The sequence below is a fragment of the Chelonoidis abingdonii genome, chromosome 8, assembly GCF_003597395.2.
Source record: "Chelonoidis abingdonii isolate Lonesome George chromosome 8, CheloAbing_2.0, whole genome shotgun sequence".
Lineage (NCBI taxonomy): Eukaryota > Metazoa > Chordata > Testudines > Testudinidae > Chelonoidis > Chelonoidis abingdonii.
Genome location: NC_133776.1, coordinates 338,903 through 363,864, shown reverse-complemented (window position 1 = coordinate 363,864; position 24,962 = coordinate 338,903). Strand labels below are relative to the sequence as shown.

Below are 24,962 nucleotides of genomic sequence, written 5' to 3'. Positions count from 1 at the left end.
AGAGATTCTATAAATTTTTAAGGCTCTATACTATCATAATGTCACTAGTTTAAAAATATTTATATTACACAATGGTATATCAAAAGCCACAATAGGAGAATTTGTGGGGAAACAACACAAGTTTATACAAAGTATTTTAGGTCTATTATGTCTTGCATGCCTGTTCTACCAATTCATTTAAACTTTTGTTGTCTTTTAAAAATATAAATTCCCACACAATCTTTGTGAATGTAGTTCAAGTTATTTATCATTTCAGTTTCAGTATTGATTAGTATGAACTGACAACTATGAAAACTGTCATGTGAAAACTGATAAAGTTTAGTATTTAGCATTTCTTTACAAAAAGACACAAATTGATATGTGCTCTTCTCTAAAGCCTAATATCACTATCTATCTAACAGGATTTGTTGATAGGTACTGTATATATCACAGAGACCTTTCTACAACATTGTGACCTCTCATGAGTTGATCCTGGAAACATTCTGTAACAGTAGTGGGTGTAGCACACTGCTACAACCACTGTTACAAAGTCTCAACACTTTTATACTGCTCTAGCTGTACATAGAAGACTGAGTTGCAGTTTTATTTTTTAAATAAAAAAAACAGAGTCTTATTAGGCATCAGTTTGCAGAGTTGCTAAGGTTTGCTTAGCTTTATCACACTTTTTGCAAATCAGTGGGATAATTTGTATATTTGAAGATAATTTGAAAATAACCATACACTTCTGTTTTTAGAAATTTGTTTGGGTTCAGTACTGGTGAAAGGAATTGGATCGCGCTAATGCCAAGTCACTGTTTTTTTTTTCCTCAATGGATTTCCCCCTGAGTAGCAGGAGGAGTTATGGCAAGGCAGAATCCCATTCCTTGCGTACTTGAGATTGTGTGCGCAGTGCAGTATTTTGTTTAGGATCTTTTTTACACTACATCACACCCACGTGCCCACATTCCTGTATGTGTGTTGGAGAAGACAAGGTCAAAAAAATTCATTTGCACTTAGAGTGGCAGTTGGTGACGTTTGTGGTGGGCCTTCATTCCTGGGTTATCTTAGTTCCTGGGAGGAGCTCCTTTTAGAGCCCCTTAGAAAGCTGTGTCTCCTACATAGATGAGCTTTAACCTAACTATAGAAAGTTCATTGTACCAGAGGAGGGAAGTGGTCAACTCCAGTCTTCATTCTGATGCTTTTGTTCCTAGGCCAAAGCCATTGAGCACCTTGAAGATAAGGACTGGGACCTCAAACTTGATTCAGTGTTCCATGGGAAGCCAATGTAGGGAGTGCAGGACAGATTTGATATGTCTGTGGTAGCCAGTGGTGCTGAGGAGATGTGGTTCAGCATTCAATACCAGTTGGGGTTTCCTAGCTGAACACTTCATTCTCCAGCTAAGAGATGATCCCAGGTATATGCCTCAAGGTCAGTGTTTTGGAGCACTTCAGCAAAAATCGTTCAACTATTTCCAAGAACAAGATTAGGGAAAAATATATTGTTTTGCCCATATTAACAAATTGGTTGTAAACTGATCCTCCATGTTTTGGAGGAGGAGGAAAGATCATCCTGGAGCAAGGAAAATGCTCTTTGCTGTCTCTGTGAAAATTTGACCAATTTATAAGCCTTTGAAAAATCTCAGTTCACATGTGCTCACTAGAATCTAAAGCCTCTGAAGATTCTGTCTGCACTGAGCATACTCCAGTTCAGGGCTCTAGGGACTGAGCAGGACTTACCCTGGAATTTGCTGTTCCTAACTGATGTGGGCCACTCTTGGCTCAGGCACAGAAACTGGAAGCAGGGAGGCTGTCTCCTATGCTGTCAGTGCCCTCCTAGTGCCCAGACATCTTATTTGTGTTATTCTGGGGAATACATTGGACCAAAGGGCCTGAGGGCTGGGGGAGAAGAAGACTGGGACTGAGAGCTGGTAGATTGTAGGGGTATAGAGAACCTGGGAGTAGGAGGGTGGTAGATTGGGGCAGTCTGGGTCAGGGAGCCAGGAAGGAAATGGAGGGGAGGGAACACAGAAGGTGGATGGGAGGTAGAGATGGGGACAAAGGTCCTGGTGATGCAGGAGAGTATGATTAGGATCCAGTAATGGCTGTTTGTCTTACATAGGACAAGGGGCCAGAGGGAGAACTGGAACTGGTTGATCAAGGAGACTAGGATGAGGAGCTCAAGTAGGAGTGGACTGGCAGGAGTCAGCAACAGCTGGAAGTTGGCTGAAGTAAGCATATAACTCCAGTGGGAACATAGATTGGATGAGGGGAGGGGGGAGAGAACACTGAAACTAGCTGTAGAAGGTGGGCAGGAGGGAAGAGAAAAACTGAAAGAGAGACAGGACCTGGAATGGAAACTGAGCTAAGGATCCAGGGGGATGGTGTGCTGGAGCTGAGCCAGTGGGTGAGAGTGGGGTATTGGGAAGATAGAATGAGAAGCTGGGAATGACTGGGCAACAAGACTGAAGGTGGAGAGTAGGAGCCCAGGAAAGGACACTTGGGGCCAGTGTCAGAGAGTGAGGGAGACATTGGAGAAGGGAAGGGAAGCCTAAGAGCTGATGGGACAAAGGACAAACAAATTGACTGATCATCATGGGAATGACAATCTACTGCTGCTATCGTTTAGTCCAGTGGTTTTCAGCCAGGGATGCGCATACTCCTGGGGGTACGCAGAGGTCTTCCAGGAGGTATTCAACTAATCGAGATCAGAGTTTCTGAACCTGGAGGTTGCAGGATAGGTTTAGGATGGTGACAAGTGCAGGGTCGGCATTAGGGACTGGCAAGCATGGCAGTTGCCCAGGGCCCCACAAAGCCAAGTTACATGCTTCAGCCCTGGGTGCTGGGACTCAGGTTTCAGACAAGGGCCACAAGTGAAAAACAGGCCCAAGTATCACATTATAATGTAAATAGAATACATCTCTACCTCGATATAATGCTGTCCTCAGGAGCCAAAAAATCTTACAGCATTATAGGGGAAACCACGTTATATCGAACTTGCTTTGATCTGCCGGAGCGCGTAGCCTCCCCCCCCCCACCCCCCCCGAGCGCTTCTTTACTGAGTTATATCCGAATTCATGTTATATTGGGTCGCGTTATATCGAGGTAGAGGTGTATATACTTGTATGTTAAAAATGAGAAATAAGCAATTTTTCAGTAATAGTGTGCTGTGACACTTGTATTTTTATGTCTGATTTTGTAAGCAAGTAGTTTTTAAGTGAGGTGAAATATGGTGTATGCAAGATAAATCAGACTCCTGAAAGGGATACAGTAGTTTGAAATGGTTGAGAAGCACTTGTTTACTCCTTTAGCCCAAGTGGCAGAGATCTAAAGGCTCCAACCCTGCTGATGAACCATTTGGATGTTAATATAGTACCGCAGGATCACATTTTAATTTTCATTTTGCATTTTTAACAACCTAGGAAATCACAAACAAAAAAACTATTAAAATTAATGAGACAATTTCAATTATGTAATTTCCTTACTTTTGAGGATTTATTTTGCAACCTTAATGTTCTTTTAGTGTAGCTCTTACTGTATAATAGAAATAGCTCAAATTGGGGTTAAAAAGGGTTGTCTTCTTTGCATTCCAAAATGAGTCACATGACATGCAAGTGAGGTTGGTTGAAGAGTTGACCAGAGATTTGTATACATGAGCTACAGTGTATTTAACTTCTCAAGCTAGTTAACTAGATCAACATTATCTAAGGTAACATATGTCTCTCTAAGACTGCTGATAACTGGAGTTCTGTTACATTGTACATGTATTTGTATTTTTTGTTACTTTTGGATACATCTGTGTACGGTCAACTTTCTTGAGGCATCTCCTTTCTACAGTTAAAAATGTAATATTTAGAAAACTGTGAGGCTGTATATTTAAAGCTGTAAGGATATTCTGATACCTTTGAGAGAACAATTTATTAGTAATCTTTTAAAATGTTAAACCATTGTTTTCTAATATTAAGAGTTTAATATTTGAAGTATTACTGAAATGCCTTTTCTTACAGTATAAATGTGCAGAAATGTATTTAAAATATATCATGCATAATTTTAAACTCTTGCTTTATTTGATCCTTCTTTTAAATGGTTTAAAATTTTTGCTGTTTGTTGTATTGTTGCGCTTACAATCATGTTATCTTAAATTTAGTTGAAATATCAAGTTTTGATATACACTAAGTTTTAATTTTGTTCTGCTATTATGCAGATCAGTGTTTTAATGGATGTTGCCTGTAGTTCATATTATTTACTGCTTGATGGTGGAACAGTATTTTAAATTATGTGCCTTTAAAAATTATTTAACTCCTTTAAATTTTAGCACACAACGGGGTTCCTAAATTGTCTTAGCACTTATCTGCAAATGTTGTTCCTTTGATTTAATTAAATCAATTCCTAAAGTGATATAATTAAATCTGAGTAAACCACCAAGAGTTCTGTCAATATAAAGGTGTTTATACCTGAATATTTTCTTTTGTTACAGACACATTTATGCTAGGGCTGTTGATTAATCACCGTTAACTCATGCGATTAACTCAAAAAATTAATCACAGTCGCACTGTTAAGCAGTAGAATACCAACTGAAATTTATTAAATATATTTGGATATTTTTCAGCATTTTCAAATATATTCATTTCTATATATTTCTATACATAACACAGAATACAAAGTGTACAGTGCTCACTTTATATGATTTTTATTACAAATATTCGCACTAAAATAAAAGAAATTGTATTTTTCAGTTCACCTCATACAAGTACTGTAGTGTAATCTCTTTATAGCGAAAGTGTAATTTACAGATGTAGATTTTTTTTGTTACATAACTGCACTCAAAAACAAAACAATTTAAAACTTTTGAGCCTACAGGTCCACTCAGTCCTACTTCTTATTCAGCCAATCGCTAAGACAAACAAGTTTGTTTACATTTACGGGAGATACTACTACTTATTTACAATGTCATCTGAAAGTGAGAACAGACATTCACATGGCACTTTTGTAGTCAGCGTTGCAGGGTATTTACGTGCCAGATATGCTAAACATTCGTATGTCCCTTCATGCTTCGGCCTCCATTTCAGAAGACATGCTTCCATGCTGATGATGCTCAGAAAAATAAAATGTGTTAATTAATTTTGTGTCTGAATTCCTGGGGTATGTGGGGGGGAATTGAATGTCTCCTGTTCTGTTTAACCGTATTCTGCCATATAGTTCATGTTATAACAGTCTCGGATCATGACCCAGCACATGTTGATTTTAAGAACACTTTCACAGCAGATTTGACAAAACAAAGAAGATAGCAATGTGAGATTTCTAAAAATAGCTACAGCCCTCGACCCCAAGGTTTAAGAATCTGAAGTGCCATCCAAAATCTGAGAGGGATGTGGTGTGGAGCATGCTTGCAAAAGTCTTACAAGAGCAACATTGCAATAACGGAAACTACAGAACCCAAACTCTCAAAAAAGAGAATCAGACTTCTGCTGGTGGCATCTGACTCAGGCCTTGGCTACACTGGTGCTTTGCAGTGCTGCAACTTTCTCGCTCAGGGGTGTGAAAAAAAACACCCCCTTGAGCGCTGCAACGTACAGTACTGCAAAGCGCCAGTGTAAACAGTGCCACAGTGCTGGGAGCGTGGCTCCCAGTGCTGCAAACTAATCCCCATGAGAAGGTGGAGTACATGCAGCGCTGGGAGAGCTCTCTTCCAGCGCTGGCGCTGCGACCACACTCACACTTCAAAGCGCTGCCGCGGCAGTGCTCCCGCGGCAGCGCTTTGAAGTTTCGAGTGTAGCCATACCCTCAGATGATTAAAATGTACATGCGTCAGTCTGCTCTGCTTTGGATTGTTATCGAGCAGAACTCATCATCAGCAAGGATGCATGTCCTCTGGAATGGCGGTTGAAGCATGAAAGGACATATGAATCTTCAGTGCATCTGGCACGTAAATATCTTGCAACACCAGCTACAACAGTGTCATGCGAATGCCCCTTCTCACTTTCTGGTGACATTGTAAACAACAAGTGGGCAGCATTATCTCTTGCAAATTGTAACCAAACTTGTTTGTCTGAGCAATTGGCTGAAGTAGGACTGAGTGGACTTGAAGGCTCTAAAGTTTTACATTGTGTTATTTTCTTGTACATAATTCTACATTTGGAAGCTCAACTTTCATGTTAGAGATTACACTACGGTACTTGTATTAAGTGAATTGAAACATACTATTTCTTTTGTTTGTTACAGTATAAATAATTGTAATACACTTTGTATTGTGTTATAATTGAAATCAATATATTTGAAAATGTAGAAAACATCCAAAATTTTAAATAAATGGTATTCTATTATTGTTTAACAGCATGACTAGTCAAGATTAATTTTTTATCACATGATTAATCATGATTAATTTTTTTAATCGCTTGACATCCCTACTTTATAGTGGGAGAACTGAATCCACACTAGGGAGTTGCACCAATTTAACTAAATCAGTTTTTCTACCAGTTGCATTAAATCAGTGCAGAACATGTATTCTCGACCTTACTATTTTTCTTTCTGAAGTACCCAGAAACTAAATTAGTTGTTCATTTTGACAGTTGTTTCCCTTCAGTTACCCTTTATGCTGTAGATAACATGTGTCGTGGTCTAGATCTAATGCCAACTGAAGTCAGTTCAAGTCTTTCCATTCCCTCCAGTGGGCTTTGGATCAGGCCCTTCCTGATCCTGGGAAGTTAGTGACTTGTTGACAATAAATGTTGTGAGCACTCATCACTTCTCAGTTTGGAGCCCTGTGTTTGTAGGTACTGTATAGTGGAATGCACTATGTATTGTAAAATAACATCTTTATGTACTTAAGAGTCTGTTGTTCAAAGATATCAGCTTTTATTGCTAAATGTTTTTAACATGTAAGTCCATTTAAATATGATTGTTACACATTTCCTCAATTTGTCTTGTTTGTGTTTTTCTACTTTGTATCACTTTCTTGACCTTTTTTATTGATGATTTTTAGCCAACAGAAGCTGTTCCTCCCTCTTCTCTCATTCTCCCTGTGATCCCTGTCCTGCCAATCCCTGCTGAGACCACTGTCATCCCATCCTCTACATCGCAGGTTTTTATTCTTTTTTTTTTCCTGCCATTTTTTATTTATTTTTATAGCTGTTCTTTTAAATAACATTTCCCCATTGTTGCAGTCAGGTTTGTTCCATGAATTATAAAGTGAATAAATTATTAATTTATATACAGTGTAAAGGAAGTACTGCAGTTTGTGCTTAAAGTTGTAAATGTACAAGCACCTTTCTTTTTAAAATCTGTTATTCTGTAAGTCTATGAGAGTGCCCTTTCTGAGGTATCCTTTAGACAATTCAGGGTTAAGGTTAAGGATGTGCATTAATTGTTTGTCAGATCAGAACATTACTGTTTCCAGAAATCCCTGTTCCAAAGTGTCAGCTTCTCTGGGATTACCATTGTAACTTAATTTGTGTTCTCTGGCTTACAGGTTAGTTAGGCTTTTATCCTAAAGCAGCAAAGGAGGCTGAAATATTTCAAAGATACTACTGAGGGTGTTTATCATGGAAATAAATTAATTGGAAATAAAATTTAGTATCACAAAATGATCTGTGTTTAAAATCATATGCAGCACTATGGAAGTGTGTAAGGATTGTTTGAAGAGTGTTGGATGTGAGAGTTACCCTACAGAGTTTGCATAATCAATTGCTTCAGTGCAAGTTACATGTAGAATTCAATCCTCTGACAATAACTTCTAAAAAGTCCTCAACATATTAGATGATACTGCAGTCTAATGGAAGAGTTACACCGTTGAAGATAAGTGGGAACTTCTAATTCTGACAAAAACAGAAAAAGGGTAGAATATCTATAATTGAATAATAGTTCTGGGCTTCAGAAAACATGTGACTGTCAAAAGTCACTATAAATCAGTTAAGTTACTATGAAATACTGAGGACTAGATAAGTAACATTATTCTAAGAAAAAGATGAGATGAGATCACAGAATCATAGAATATGAGGGATGTAAGGGACCTCAGGAAATCATCTAGTCCAACCCCCTGCTCAGAGCAGATGAGATGGCAGGCAAAACAGGAGACTAAGCTGAGCTACTTTCTGAATTTCTTATTGTCTGCAACTTTGTCTTCTACTCAGTCTCTGGTCCCAATAGAAATAATAATTAAATATTAAATTATTCATATACTACTAGGATTAGCGCTGATCAGTTAATCAGAGTAAACTTTTTTCTACTCAGTGGAGAAATCAGATATATAAATACTGTGATGTTTTGAATAAGTAGATAACTGTCCAGTCCTTGCAGTATTCTAATGATGTAATGGTTTTTCTGACAGGAGCAAATGTTCAGTAGAAAAAATAATTGTATGTACAATAATGAATCTGGAAAGTAGAATGGCCTGGCTTGCATTCTACTTATGTGGTCTTTAATTTGTGTTTTTTTTTAAGGGCGGAGGGAACATGTTCTACGGACTCTAATTTCCTTTATTTTAATACACTTCCTTTTAAGAATCCCAACAGGAATGTCACTATCTTTCCACAGAAGTATGAATTCGGAGCTTGAGTTCAGACTACCACTGAAGGGAGACCTTGCAAGCTACTGGTGGAGAGTTCTGGTGCTGAGGCTTTTGGGCTTTTTTCTAGATGCCTCTGATCGCTTTTCGCTTATTTCCCTCACTGGCTAGCTAAGTTCTCATATTCCACCAAGACTAAATATAAGCCACACACCTGGCTAAGGCTGAAATGGAAGCATCTTAAATAGAGTGCAGGTTCTCATGCTTCTCATTTGCCATGCATACTACATCCTGAATTAGGCAAATGGAGTTGTTGCTGCAGAGACACATGGATGTGGGCCAACACTGCTCCCCCATTTTTCCTGGGTAAGATATGTTGGCAGCTAACCACTTCTCCCATCAAGTCTGTTTCCTATCCTTGCTGCATCTTCACCACTAGCCAATATTATAGTTAGTTGTTACCAGTAGTGTGCTGTGCTCAGCTGGATAGCTTCAGATGACCCATGCAGAGACAGAGGCCGTGCCAGTGTTCCAGCCTCAGTCTGTCACTGTTGTCAGTGCTACTCTTTAGTACAGTGTCAGTCTTTTCTGAATTAGGAAGCAAAAGAGTAAAATTGAGAACTAAGTCATTTTTTCTGTCAATGCAGTGTGATGACGTGGCACTCCTCTTTACATTTTATTTTATTAAGCTAGTATTTTGTCTCTAAGGTATTGCTTATATTTTCATAGTGTGTTTTGTGTGTATTTGAAGTGTGAAAGAGTCAGGAGAGTAAGTTAGAACAGTGGTCCCCAACCTTTTTCGTCTAGTGGATGCCAGACAACAAGCCATGGAGCATTGTGGCGGCGGATGAGCATCCGCCGAAATGCCGCCGACAAGCAGCGTCATGCAGAGGTGCTGCCGCCAAAATACCACCGAAAATCATTGGCATTTCGGCGACGCCGCCTCTGGATGACGCTGCTTGTCGGCAGCATTTCGGTGGATGCTCGTCCGCCGGCCAGTACACAGGTGCTCTTAGACATCCTGGCGGGTGCCATGGTGCCCATGGGCACCGCGTTGGGGACTCCTGTATTAGAAGAACTAACAAGTATGGAAGGGCTAGAAAAACTAGGATTCTCTCTCACATATACCCACACTCCCTCTTCCCCATGCCTGTCAAAAAAGCCACTGTGGCTTTTAGATCTATTATACTTCATCTGCTCTATCATGTACACATAACCAATAATACAGTTATGACAGCTCTAGTACAGTTTTCCTCCAGTCCCATCACATTATTTTCAGGCCTATAAAACCAACTCTCTTTCTGGATCTTCGTCAGTCGGATTGTATAATTTCAACAGAAGGAAATAAGCTGTGTTAGATGGCCAAGTGAATGTGAAGCGGCAAACCTGAAATAAGAGCTTGAATTTCTATCTTTAATGTGTGAACAGTGTCATTTGGTCACAGCCAGCAATGGGGTAATTAGGGCGAAAGAGGGTCTGTATTTTGTATGCCAAACATGCAAATTTTCTGCTCTCTGGTGCCCTCTCTTTTTACTATGACTGGGACTTCCAGACTTTCAATACAACTATTTTTTTCAAATCATGAATGTATTATTTTCAGAACACTTTTAAATCTTTATTTGTGGATGATGACTTCATAATCATGTCATATTTGACTTTAAAGGAACACTGTTGGGTGTTAAACTGTTAAGAATATGGTGGGAATAGTTTCTATAGTGTTAAAAGCCATGTAAAACAAACTAAGAAAAAGAGGGTTAGCTGGTTCAAGTTATTTGTAACAAGTGTGAAGATTTTTATATCTAGGTTGTCACTTTAAATCTGGCCCAGGTTAATAGTGATTGAAAATTATTACCATCTGCTCTGTTGTGGGTTATCTGATGATGATGTTCATCCATTGTTGTCAATGAAGACCTCAACAACTCATTCGTTCGATGACCGGGCTCTGTGCGTCCGAAGATGACTGATCAGTCCGATTTGGGCGTGGAACGTCCATGCTGGACAGTTCAGTGCGAGGGTTTCCCATGTGGTGGTGTTGATCTCGAGGGACTTCAGAGAAGTCTTCAGCTTGTCTTTGAACCGCTTCTTTTGTCCTCCGTGGGAGCGCTTTCCCTGGGTGAGTTCTCCGTAGAAGAGCTGTTTAGGAATGCGCTTGTCTGACATTCTCACGACATGTCCGGCCCATCTGGTCTGGGCTCTCATCAGCAGTGTGTGAACTGACGGCAGACTGGCTCTGGTAAGGACTTCAGTATCGGGCACTTTGTCCTGCCATCTGATTTTTAGAAGCTTTCGCAGACAGGAAATGTGGAAGTGATTGAGCCTTCATGCATGACTGCAATAGACAGTCCACGTCTCACAGGTGTACAGCAGAGTTGGAAGCACCGCTGCTCGGTAGACCTTCAGCTTCGTTGGTAGGCTGATCCCTCGATGTTCCCGGATGTTGGAGCGCAATCGCCCAAATGCAGAGCTGGCTTTAGCAATTCGGCAGTTTACTTCATCATCGATTGATACTACTCGGGAAAGGGTACTGCCCAGGTACGTGAAGTAGTCCACTGCCTGAAGTCTCTGTCCATTTACAGTGATGGACGGTTCTGAGTACGAAGCATAACCTCAGTTGTCTTGATGTTAATGGTGAGACCGAAGTTGTTGCATGCAGATGAAAACTTATCCATGCTGGTTTGCATTTCTGGCTCTGTACTAGCATTCAGAGCACAATCATCGGCAAAGAGAAAGTCTCGAAGTACAGTTTCCTTCACCTTGGTGATGGCACACAGTCGCTTCAGATTGAATAGTTTCCTGTCAGTTCTGTACTTCAGGCCTACTCCTTCAGTGCAGTGTTGAAAGGCATCAGTCAGAGTGGCAGAGAATGTCATGCTGAACAAAGTGGGTGCTAAAACACACCCTTGCTTGACACCATTGGTGACTGGGAAGGCCTCAGATGTTTCACTGTCATCCAGGACACGAGCCATCATAGCGTGATGAAATTGACGTACCATTAGTATGAATCTGTCTGGACAGCCGAATTTCAACATGATCTTCCACAGGCCCTGGTGACTGACAGAGTCAAATGCTTTCGTGAGGTCCACAAAAGTGGTGTAGAGTTCACGATTCTGTTCTTGACATTTCTTCTGTGGCTGATGCGCAGTGAAGATCATGTCAGTAGTCCCACGTCCCTTGTGAAAGCCGCACTGTGATTCTGGCAGTAAGCCCTGCTCCAGGTGAGTGATCAGTTGGTTCAACAGAACCCGTGCAAGAACTTTCCCCGCTGTAGAGAGCAGTGAGATTCCACGGTGATTGTCGCATACCTGGCGATTGCCCTTACTCTTATAGAGGTGCACGATGGATGCATCTCTAAACTCCTGTGGAATGGATCCCTGCTTCCAGAAGGACTGAAACAGCTCAGTGAATTTCCGTAGCAGCACGGATTTATCTAATTTCTAGTCGACAGGTGTTCACATAAAAATTGGCACCCTTCTTTGCAATCTCAGCAGAAAGACTAAGTATTAGAAAAACTTGAAAGTTGAACTACTTCTGAATCTTAAAGGCTGTGTTCCTTCCATAAGGGTTGAGGCACCCTGATGGAATAGTATGAGAAAACTTCCACTGCTACCACCATGTTTTGTAGATAAATAAGGTGCAGTCTCAAGGACTGTCTCTCTGGCAGTGTTCATCAAAATGATTTTTCTTCTTTTACTGTGTTGTTAAAAACTGAAGAAAAAATTTATATGACATAATGTGAATTGTTCTGCTATTGCAAACCCAGCAGAAGGATCAAAAAGAACCAGCAAACTGGTTACTGTTTATATCATTGATGGTACTGGTAATAAATAAGGCCGTGAGTTTGTCATGGAGGTCATGGAAGGTCACAGATTCTGTGACTCCCCCAGGTGCTATGGCTGCTGCTGGGGGAGTCTCAGGGCTTCTCTCCTCCCCCCTCCCGCAGCAGCAGAGTTTGCTTGTGGGAGGGTGCAGGGAGTTGGGGCACCAGACAGGGTGAGGTGGGTTCTGGGCAGCACTTACCTGGGGGGTTCCTTCGAAACAGCAACATCCCTCTTGTTCAGCTGCTAGGCAGAGGTGTGACTGGGCAGCTTTGCAGACTGCCTCCACCTGCCGGCACTGCCCCCGCAGCTCCCATTTTGGCAAAGGGCAAATATAGTGCCAATCTCTAAAAAGGGAAATAAGGACAACCTGGGGAATTAGACCAGTAAGCTTAACTTCTGTACCCGGAAAGATAATGGAGCAAATAATTAAGCAATCAGTTTGCAAACATCTAGAAGATAATAAGGTGGTAAGTAAGCCTATGTTTGTCACGGAGGTCATGGAAGTCACGAAATCCATGACTTCCAGAGACCTCCATGACATTCTCTGCTTCTGGACTCTGGAGCTGACAGCCCAGTGGGGCCCTGGCAGGTTTCCTATGACAGGTGACGGCAGCGACAAGCGACAGGGAGCCCCCTGCAAAGTTCCAGGGACAGGTGACAGACTCCTGAGGGGACCCTCCTCAGGGTTTCAGCAACAGGTGACAGTCTCACATGGGGAGAGGGGACACCTCGGGTGAGTTGCTCAGGTGTCCCATTTTCTCTTTGGGAAATATGGTCACCCTGCAGCTCCCAGCCGCCGCAGGTGGAGGGGAGGGGATGCTGCATCTTCCAGCTGCCCTGGGCAGAGGGGGAACCCCACAGTTCTCAGCCATAATGGTGGGGAAAACCATGGAGCTGCAGCAGCAAAAGTCACAGACAGGTCACAGCTTCTGCGAATTTTTGTTTATTGCCCATGACCTGTCTGTGATTTTACTAAAAATAACCATGACAAAATTTTAGCCACCGCCTTCGAGGTATGTCCCTGTGAGCGTGCCACTTTAGGAGTCTTGGTGCCCTGCACTTGTAATCGGAGATTTGTAGTAGCAATGCCCTGGTTGGCTGAGCATGTGCGACAGCCATCTCGCGCTGCTCTGAGTGGCTGCTTAGCATGTGGAGCCAGCTGTCCCTCAGTTCCTTCTCTACCGCCTTTGGCTTGAGTTGGAGTGACAGCAGCACCTCCGTCTATTTCATAAATTGCTTGTATTCCCATTTTTATTTTTATTTTTTTCCGTTTTCCCATCCTTATTTACCCACTTAAAAAACTTCCAAAACTTTATTTTGCCACCAGCAGGTCTCTGCCAATGGTGACTGAACTAAGACCGTTCTCTATATGCCTGAAACTCCTTAGGCATGTCTGGTTCCCCCAGCTTTAAATGTTACCTGACTTGCAAGCTATCAATTCCTGTATTGCATGGTCAAGCTCTGTGCATCCACTGTCTTGGGGAAACCCATATACTGTAGAAGTTATCTGCCGGAACACTGAAAGCCTGGGACCTCCAACTAAAATGATTAATGATGGAGATCTCTCTCAGGCCAGCCTCCGACCCAGAGTCCAGGACTCCTGGCCAATGGTTCCCAGCACCAGCTGCAGACAGGGGCTCAACACAAACCGTATCTAAGGACCCTGCACCTAAGAAGATGACCAAAAGTCGGTTGCAGTCGTTGCCACAGAGAGATCCCCCTAAAAAGAAGTAGTCTCTTGGCAAGAAATCTGCCCCGGTACCGATGGCACTGAGAACCTTGGACCGAGAGGCACTGGGAACATCCAGTACCGAGATGTCCCGAGGAGCCAAGAGACCGATAAGGCTAGGCTCTTCCTCAGGTGCACGAGCCAAAGCTAAGCTCCCTAGCTCTGCACTGACAGTGCTGAAGAATGGCTAGTGTAATGGCACCACCTGCTGCCTATACACAGCCTAACAAGACCTCGGCACTGTCAGAACATATTACACTGCCATCCACAACACTGAGCTTCCCGATACAGCTACCCTTTACCAGACAGATGGACCTAGCAAACTCCTCCACACCGTGAACCCCTCTCTTCAGCACCAACGGTACCCCAGTCAGACCAGGGCCAAGCTGAATAGGCACTTCTACCAGGGCCAAGCTGAATAGGCACTTCTAGTGGCTATGCACCTCCATTAGCTAGTGGTGGCTATGAAGCGGATGATTCAGCTCTTTTTACCCCTTGTCATATCTCCCCGAAACCGGGATTCTGTCACCAGCAACCACCAATGCAATGGTAAAGCTGGCAGGCACAACCATGGATGCCACCGTCTGTTGTTATGCCACCCAATTGGCCATACTGGGACCTATGGGCAATCTACAGAGCCCAGAACCTTAAACCCCCCAACCCACCAGCATCAAGGGCCACCCTGTCCTCTTCACCCACGAACTCACCGCCATTGGAGGCCCAGGAGGAAGAGGGAGCGGAGCCAGAAGAGGCTCGTGAAGGTGACATAATGCTACCCACCCATATTTCATCCTCGTCCCCAGACAAAACAGTTATGGCACCACCTCCCACCACAGTCAATACCTTCAAGTCCTTCCAGGACTGGTTTATAAGAATTAAAGAATCCATGGATATCTCTTTAGCAGAGCTGCCAGAGCTCTCTAGTCCCTTACACACCCACCTTCCCTATTCCTCTTCAGGGGCCCCCTCATGACACCTTGTTGCAGCAGGAAATAAACCATCCCCTGCAACTAGGAGCTGTGGAAACAGTACCACTCCAATGCAGGAGAAGAAGGTTTTATTCCCAGTATTTTCTCACACAGAAAAAGAATGGTGGCTGGAGACCCATTCTGGACTTATGGAACCTCAACAAGTTTGTAAGGATGCAGGGCTTCAAAATGGTTACTCTGGCAACCATAATTCTGGCATTATAGAAAGGAGATTGGCTCTCGTCCCTCGATCTACAGGACACCTGCTTTCACATCACTATTCATCCAGCACACAGGTGACTTCTGCACTTCACAGTAGGCCATCAACATTACCAATACAAAGTACTACCTTTCGGCTTGTCGACTGCCACAAGGGTATTCTCCAAAGTCTGAGCCGTTGCCACAGCTCACCTCTGCAGGCTAGGGGCAACGATCTTCCCATACTTGGGTGACTGCCTCCATAAGAGCACAAACTCAACAGATAGCAGTACAGGCTGCACAAACCAATATAATCCTCTTTACCAGCTAGGGTTTCAAATAAACATCCAAAAGTCCACGTTGGTCCCTATCCAGCAACTAGAGTTTATAGGGGGCCTATCTTGACTGCTTCTCAGCACAAGCAAGATTATCCCAACAGCGATTCCTCAACCTAACTAGGCTGATAACAGTGATCACAGACAGCCCCCAAAGATCCACCAGGGCCTGCCTACAACTCCTTGGCCATATGGCTGTTACAGCTTATTTAGTCAAACATGCCAGACTGCATATGAGATGCCTACAGTCCTGGCTCCGCACCTACTATATACCACACAAGCATTCCCTCCACAAAGGCTGTCTATGCCCTGCAACGTGAAGGACTCCCTCAAATGGTGGATGCAATCACAAACATCTGCTTGGGGGGTCCCATTTCAACATAAAGCTCCTACTATAACAGTTAACACAGATGCTTCCCTCGGGGGATAGAGAGCCCATCTGGACAACACCACTATCCAGGGACGCTGGTCCCCAGCAGAAACAAACCTACATGTAAACATTCTAGAGCTCTGTGCAGTCAGAAAAGCATGTGAACACTTCCTTCCCCGGCTCCAGCTCGGATTCGAACACACTCCACCAGAGCGCTATCCACATCAATAGCGTTTCTCAATAATGTACCCATCGTAGATATTTGCAGGGCAGCTACCTGGGCCTCAGCCCCCACATTTACCAAACACTATGTCCTGGAACAACATTTTCCTCTGCCAATATTCATTTCGGACTGTCTGTGCTATGCTCCATCAACAAAGATACTCAGAAACCCCTCTTCCATTGAGGGATACTGTTCCACAGTCACCTAAAGTGGAGCACCCACAGGGACACTCCTTGAAAAAAAAGAGAAGGTTATTCACCTTATGCAGTAAATGACGTTCTTCGAGATGGTTGCCCGTGTGAGTGCTCCACTACCCTCCCTCCCTCCTCCTCTGTACTTTGGAGTTTCACGCTGACTCTGGGGTAGAGAAGGAACCAAGGGGACAGTTGGCTGCACATGCTAAGTAGCTGCTTGGAGCAGTCAACCGGGGCACTGCTACTACAGATCTTGGATTACAAACGCAGAGTGTCAAGACATCTAAAGTGGAGCACCCAGAGGGACAACCATCTTGAAGAACTTCAGTTACTGCACAAGGTGAGTAACCTTCTCTTAGTGATAGGTAACAGTTAGCATGGATTTGTCAAGAACAAATTGTGTCAAACCAACCTGATAGCTTTCTTTGACAGGGTAAGAAGCCTTGTGGATTGCGGGGAGTGGGGGAGGGAGAGAGTGGTAGACTTGGTATATCTTGACTTCAGTAAAGCTTTTGATACTGTCTCACTTGACCTTCTCATAAACAAACTTGGGAAATGCAACCTAGATGGAGCTACTATAAGATGGGTGCAAAACTGTTTGGAAAACCATTCCCAGAGATTAGTTATCAGTGGTTCACGGTCATTCTGGAAGGACATAACGAGTGGGGTCCCAGAGGGATTAGTTCTGGGTCCAGTTCTGCTGAATATCTTCATCAATGATTTAGATAATGGGATAGAGAGTACACTTATTAAGTTTGCAGATGATACCAAGCTGGGAGGGGTTGCAAGTGCTTTGGAGGTTAGGATTAAAATTCAAAATGATCTGGACAAACTGGAGACATAGTCTGAAGTAAACAGGATGAAATTCAATAAGGACAAATGCAAAGTACTTCCCTTAGGAATGAACAATCAGTTGCACACATACAAATGGGAAATGACTGCCTAGGAAGGAGCACTGTGGAAAGGGATCTGGGGGTCATAGTAAACCACAAGCTAAATAGGAGTCAACAGTGTAATGCTGTTGCAAAAAAAGCAAACATCATTCTGAGATGTATTAGGAGGAGTGTTGTAAGCAAGACATGAGAAGTACTTCTTTTTCATCGAGTGATTGTTCATATTGATTCCAATTACATGTGCGTGTGCCATGTGCACAGTCAGAAAGTTTTTCCCTTAGCAGCACCATCAGATCAGCTGTGGAGCCCCCTGAAGTGGTACCTCCATGGTGCTCAATATATGATCCTGCCAACCTGGCAACTCGTCAGTTCCTTCTTAGCGCCAGTGACGGTCATTGGAACTGTGGCATCATGCTTTGCGAAGTCTTCAAGTTTCCCTAGTTTTGATTGAGACTGTTTGTATTCTATAGTTAGTTAGTTAGTTCTCAGTGACTGTAGTTCTAGTTAGTTAGTTAGTTAGATGTTGGGCTCAGGAGTTTACCCTCCACCCTGACTGCATTCTCCTTTGGCGACTTACATGCCTAAGTCCCAGGGATGCAAGCTCTGCTAGTCCTGTAACAAGTCCATACCAGCGGGTGACCCTCATGATGCTTGTTTAAAGTGTCTGGGGGAAATATATCAGTTAGAGAAGTGCAGGATTTGTAAGGGCTTTTGTCCTCGAACCAAGAAAGCTTTTCCGAATATCTAACCTAAACCTCCCCCACTCCAACTTGAGACCATTACTCCTTGTTCTGTCATCTGCCACCACTGAGAACAACCGAGCTCCATCCTCTTTGGAACCCCCTTTCAGGTAGTTGAAACACTATAATCCCTATTCCTTCCTCTCTGCACGACTAAACAATCCCAGTTCCTTCAGTCTACTCACTCATAAAGTCAGTCTAAACCTCCTAATCATTTGTTGCCCAGTTGCTGAACCTTTTCCAATTTTCCACATCTTCTTGCAGTCGTGGGCCCAAAACGACAGCAGGTACTCACCAGATGAAGGCCTCACATGCCAAATAGAGGGAATGTTCATCGTCCTCGATCTGGCTGACAGTGTCCCTACTTATACAGCCAAAATGCCGTAGTAGTCTGCTTGGCAACAAGCCACTGGTGACTCATATTCAGCTCTGTCCACTGCTTAAGCCCTAGGTCCACTTTTCTGCAGAACTCTGCCTACCATTGGTCCCTCAGTCCTGTAACAGGTTGCATGATCTTCCATCCTAGAGGCAGGGCTCTGCACTTGTCCTTGTTGACACCCCATCAGGTTCTTTGGTCCAGTCCTCTAATTGTCTAGGTCCCTCTGATCCATCCCTACCCTCCCAGCATATCTTACCACTCCCCAGTTCAGTGTCATCTGCAAACTTGCTGAGAGTGCTGTCCACGCCATCCTTCAGATCATTAATGAAGATACTGAACTAAACCAGCCCCAGGACTGACCCTTGGTCATTTGAAACCGGCCACCAACTAGACATGGAGCCGTTGATCACTACCTGTTGAGCCCGACGATCTAGCCAGCTTTCTATCCACCTTATAGTCCAATCATCCAGCCCATACAGTCCAGCAGTGGCCTTTTGGGGCCCCTTGGGCAGTACCACCAGGCCTAGGGTGTCCAGTCCAAGGTTTCACACTCAGTGGTGTCTGAGCCTAGGGTGCTGGAGGCAGCGGCCAGTCACCCCACCCTTAGGGGTTCAGAGGAGTCGGCAGTCACAGCACCTCCTCCGGAGCCCACTCCTGTTCCTGAGGCAATCCCTGCAGCAGCAGGTGTGGAGCTTGAGGCAGGGCAGAAGGTTCCAGATGACCCAGTTCTCCCGCTACCATCCTCCTCATCCTGCCCTGATGAGGCAGTGGCGGACACCTCTGTCTCGGTATTGCCCCCTATATATAGGCATGCCCACAAGGAACTCCTGTGCAGGGTGACACGCAATATGAACATGAAGGCAGAAGAGGTGGTAGTGTTGGAGGACCCTATGGTGGACGTCCTGGCACCAGAAGGACCTTCCAGGGTCACTCTACCACTCATCAAAACTATTCAAGTCAATGCAAAGACCATTTGACAGACCCTGGCCTCCATACTTCCCAACTCTAAGGCTGTGCAGAGGAAGTACTTTGTGCCCTCCTATGGATTTGACTACCTGTTTACTCACCCACAGCCTTGCTCATGCGTAGTGTTGGTGGTAAATGAATAGTAGAGGCAGGGACAGCAAGCCCCAGCACCTAAATCTAAGGATGCTAAGTGCCTGGATTTATTCAGATGCAAAGTATGCTCCACGGGGGCTTGCAATTCATGATTGCCAACCAGCAGGCAATCCTGAGCAGGTACAGTTTTAACTCCTAGAACTCAATGCTGAAGTTTAGGGAGCTGGTAGAAGCAGAGTCCAGGGAGGAATTTGGGGCAATTGTTGAGGAGGGCAAGGCAATAGCATGGACCTCTTTACAGGCCTCACTGGATGCTGCGGACTCAGCAGCACGCAGCTTGTCCTCAGGAATAGTTGAGGCATAGTTCATAGCTGCAGGCCTTTGCGGCTCTTATCCGAGATTCAACGAATTATGCAGGACCTACCCTTTGACGGGATGGGTCTGTTTGCTAAAGACTCAAAGACTCCAGGACAACAATGAAATCTTTGGGTATGCATATCCTGGCAACCCAATGAAAGCTCTTTAAGCCCCAGCTGCCGCAACAGCGGTCTTATTCTCCTCAGCTGAGGCAGGATTTCTACAGGCACAGGGGTAGGTATGGCAAGTGCAAACCCTCCCATCCCACCCCCCCTCCAGATAGCAACAAGGTCCGACTAAGTCTTCATTGGGCTCAAAACAGACATTTTGAAGGTACGCCTGAGGACATAGCACCAGTCTCAACGCCAGATCCTTCCCCATGTTTTTTGAACCATCTATTCCACTTCTACCGTGTCTGATCCCAAATAACACCAGACCACTGGGTTCTTTGCATGGTAGAAGTGGGATATTCTCTCCAATTCTGCTTCTACCCTCCCTCCAACCCCCTTCCCCATCCCTCTTCAGGGACCCTTCTCCTGAACAACTCCATATCCAGGAGATGCAGGCACTTCTTGCCATAGGAGCAGTAGAGGGGAGTTGAGCAGTAGAGAGGCACAGGGGATTCTATTCCCACTATTTTCTAATTCTCAAAGCCAAGTGGGGTTTCAGACCCATTCTAGACCTGAGAGGACTCAACAAGTTCATGGTGAAGTTGAAGTTCCACATGGTCTCCCTCAGTATAATTATCCCTTCTCTGGATCGGAGAGACTGGTTCGCCGCCCTCAATTTGAAAGATGCATAGATCCACATAGCTATTTGGCCGGCACACAAATGCTTTTTGTGGTTTGTGATCAACCAAAAACATTATCAGTTCATAGTCCTCCCCTTCAGCCTGTTGACAGCCCCACCAGTTTTCACCAAGTGCATGTCGGTGGTAGCAACCTTCCTCCAAGAGAGGAAGGTGTAGGTATACCCTTACCTCGACGACTGGCTGCTCAAGGGTTGCACCAGAGAGCAGGTGGAGTTGCAGGTCCTTTTGGTCACATCCATTTTCAAGACTGGGTCTCCTCCTCAATGTGAACAAGGCAATGTTGTCACCGGTCCAGAGGATAGTGTTTATCGGGGCAGTGTTGGACTCAGTTCAGGCAAGAGCAAGTCTGCCGGAGTCCTGACAAGCATCATTGGAGGCTTGAGGAAGTACCTGACCACTATGGTGTGAAGTTGTCCGTGTCTAGTCGGTCACATGGCAGCCTGCACATACATGGTCTGGCATGCTAGGCTGAGGCTCAGGCCTCTGCAGTCGTGGCTTGCTTCGACGTACTGCCTGGAGTGTGACAGCTTGAACCTAGTGGTCACGATGCCACAACAGGTGCTAGAATCGCTCCAGTGGTGGCTCAATGCTCAAATAGTCTGCAAAGGACTCCCCTTCAATAGTCCTCAGTTTTCCTTGTCTCTAGTTACGGCTGCGTCAGCTCTAGGTTGGGGCTCACGTTTGGGAGATCTCCAAATGCAGGGCCTCTGGTCACAGGACAAACTCTCTCTCCATATCAGTATCAAGGAGGTGAGAACTATATGTCTCGCATGCCAGGCCTTTCAGACTCAACTGCAAGGCCAGTATGTGACAGTCGTGACGAACAATACCACTGCAATGTTTTACATCAACAAGCAGGGTGGAACCTGTTCCTCGCCCTGCTTTTAGGAGGCTCTCAGACTCTGGGAATATTTTATAGCACACTCCATTCACCTGGAAGCATCATATCTGCCAGGAGTCCAGAATATACTGGTGGACTGCCTCAGCAGGTCCTTCCACAACCGTGAGTGGTCCATTTGGCCGGATGTCATTCACTCCATCTTCCAGAAGTGGGGTTTTCCCCAGGTCAACCTGTTCGCCACCTGGAACAACAAGAAGTGCCCAGTGTTTTGCTCCTTCCAAAGAAGCAGCCCGGGGTCAGTCATGGATGCATTCTTGCTACCCTGGGGAGGCTGGCTGTGCCGATCCCTCTCATGCACAAGGCCCTACTTGGGGTTTGCAGGGAGAGGGCGGAGATAATTATGGTGGTACCAGCGTGGCCTCGGCAACATTGGTACATCATGTTCCTGAATCTGTCAATCAATATGCCAATCATATTGCTGTTTCTCCCTAACTTGATCACTTGGGACCATGGTCGTCTTCGTCACCCAGACCTCCAGTCCCTCCACCTCATGGCCTGGAAGCCTAATGGCCGAACCCCATTGAACTGCTGTGCTCGGAGCAGGTGAGGGAGGTCTTACTCAGCAGCAGAAAGCTCTCCATGAGGGCCATGATGTGACCAGCATCATACACCCCCACTTCAGATGAGGTTACCTCTTATTCTGGAGTACCTTCTGCACCTGAAACAGCAAGGTCTGGCAGTGTCATCCATAAAGCTACACCTAGCAGCTATCTCAGTTTTTCACCCCAGAGTCTCGGGGTGCTTTGTTTTTGCCAACCCCATGGTTAGCCGGTTTCTCAAGGGCCTGGACCAGCTACATCCTCAGATGTTCCTGCATGGGACTTCATTCGAACCATTGGCGACTTGCTCCATCTTCTACCTGTCATGGAAGGTAGCCTTCTTAGTGGGCATTACATCAGCAAAAAGAGTGTCTGAGTTGAAGGCTCTTACCTCAGATCCACCTTACACAGTTTTCCATAAAGACAAGGTGCAGCTGAGACCTCACTTGCCCTTTCTGCCTAAAGTGGTGTCTCATTTCCATACCAGCCAAGACCTGTTCCTGCCCGTTTTTTATCCAAAGCTGCATACCAGTAGCCATGAGCAGAGGCCACACTCCTTGGATGTTGAGTGAGCGTTGACTTTCTATATCAAATGCACCAAGCTGTTCAGGAAATCGAATCAGCTGTTTGTTACAGTAGTGGACCAGATGAAAGACTACAGGTCCCATCTCAAGGAATATCTTCCTGGATCACGTCCTGTATCTGCATGTGCTATGAGCTGGCCAAGATACCACTTACGGCACACTCCACAAGGGCACAGGCCTCACCAGTAGCATTCCTGGCCCAGGTCCCGATCCAAGAAATTTGCAGGGCAGCAACTTGTTCCTCGGAACATATGTTCACCTCTCATTACTCCATTGTCCAGCATGCCAGAGATGATGCAGCCTTCCGCAGAGTGGTGCTCCAATCTGCGATTCCATAACTCCGACCCCACCTCCTAGGTAAGGCTTGGGAGTCACCTAATTGGAATCAATATGAGCAATTACTTGTAGAAGGTGTGATGGGGCAAGGCCAGATGGCTACAGTAAAGTACTGAGAAACAGGTGTGTTAGCCCCAGGCTAAACAAATCCCTAGGACCATGGTAACCAAATGGCAGTTGCTCCAGGTTAATCAAGGCACCTGGAGCCAATTAAGACCTTTCTAGAAGGCAGTGGAGATAGCTACTTTAATTAGAACACCTGCAGCCAATCAGGGCAGGCTAATCAGGGCACCTGGGTTTAAAAAAAAGCTCACCCCAGTCAGGCAGGGAGGAGCCAGAGGAGAAGGAGTGCGAGTGAGGAGCTGGGAGCAAGAAGGCAAGGAGCTGAGAGTGAGAGAGTGTACTGCTGGAGGATTTAGGAGACAAGCATTATCAGACATCAGGAGGAAGATCCTGTGGTGAGGATAAAGAAGGTGTTTGGAGGAGGCCATGGGGAAGTAGCCCAGGGAGTTGTAGCTGTCATGCAGCTGTTACAGGAGGTACTATAGACAGCTGCAATCCACAGGGCCCTGGGCTGGAACCCGGAGTAGAGGGCGGGCCCGGGTTCCCCCCAAACCTCCCAACTCCTGATCAGACACAGGAGGAGTTGACCCAGACTGTGGGGAAGATCACTGAGATGAGCAAATCTGCCAATAAGCACAGGACCCACCAAGGTAGAGGAGGAACTTTGTCACAAAGGAAAAACAGTTACCTTCTCGTAACTGTTGTTGTTTGAGATGTGTTGCTTATATCCATTCCAAACCCACCTGACTTCCCTGCTGTCAGAGTATCCGACAAGAAGGAACTGAGGAGGCGCCAGGTCAGCAGGGTCATATATGGAGTGCCATAGAGGTGCCTCTCTAGTGGTCTTCACAGCTGAGCCGGCAAGTGCTGCTAGGAGAAGAACTTTCTGCCGACTGCATGCGGCACGCACACGTCTAATTGGAATGGATATGAACAACACTTCTCAAAGAACAGCAGTTACGAGTAGGTGAGTAACTCTTTATTCCACTCTACTCTGCATTGATTAGGCCTCAACTGAAACATTGTGTCTAGTTCTGGGTGCCACATTTCAGGAAGGGTGTGGACAAATTGGAGAGTCTAGAGAAGAGCGAAGGTTGAAGATTGAAAGGGAAGGAGGGGAGGGATTGGAGGGGGAGGGATTGGAGGGAAGATTGAAAAAAGATTGGTTTGTTTAGTCTGGAAAAGAGAAGACTAAGGCCTGGTCTACACTGGGGGGGAGGGGAGGAATCGATCTAAGATACACAACTTCAGCTACGAGAATAGCATAGCTGAAGTCAATGCATCTTAGATCAAATTAAAATTTCTTATTTCGCATCTTCACGGTGCACTGCGGCTCCCCTGTCGACTTTGCTTCCACTTCTCGCCAAGCTGGAGTTCAGCAGTCAACGGGAGAGCAATTGGGGATCGATTTATCGCGTCTACACTACACATGATAGATCGATCCCCGATAGATCAATCGCTATCCGGAGGGTAGTGTAGACCTACCCGGGGGGGGGAGGGGGGTTCAAGTACATAAAAGATTGTTACAAGGAGGAGGGAGAAAAATTGTTTGTTTTTAAACCTCTGAGGATCAGACAAGAAGCAGGGGGGTTAAATTGCAGCAAGGGCAGTGTAGGTTGGACATTAGGAAAAACTTCCTAACTGTCAGAGTGGTTAAGCACTGGAATAAATTGCCTAAGAAGGTTGTGGAATCTCCATCATTGGGGATTTTTAAGAGTAGGTTGGACAAACACCTGTCAGGGATGGTCTAGATCAGTGTTTCCCAAACTATGTTCCTTGGAACACTGCTGTTGCGCACGATGTGAATAGGTGTTCCATGAAAGTCTCTTTCACTTGATTTTAGTACCACTTTTACGTGCTTTCCAGTTAGAAATTGTTAATTCAAGTTATTTTAAATTTGTGTTTTTGCTTTGTTTTATAAAATAAAACATATTTGAGCATAAATAACACAATTTTTTACTTGAAAACCAAATGACTACAAAATAA

At 44.8% G+C, this 24,962-nt stretch overlaps 1 protein-coding gene across 33 annotated transcripts in view; it reads left to right on the top strand.

Moving 5' to 3' along the window:
• The window catches only part of DLG1 (discs large MAGUK scaffold protein 1), a 408,238-nt gene that overhangs the window by 189,167 nt on the left and 194,109 nt on the right, over window positions 1–24,962 (top strand). For 24 of the 33 annotated variants that reach the window (XM_075069025.1, XM_075069021.1, XM_075069020.1 and 21 more), the window contains one exon: window positions 6,959–7,057. The exons of the other annotated variants lie outside the window; for them this stretch is intronic. In XM_075069025.1, coding sequence (XP_074925126.1) covers window positions 6,959–7,057 — 99 coding nt within the window. The remainder of the gene's footprint in view (window positions 1–6,958; window positions 7,058–24,962) is intronic. 33 annotated transcript variants of the gene reach the window in all.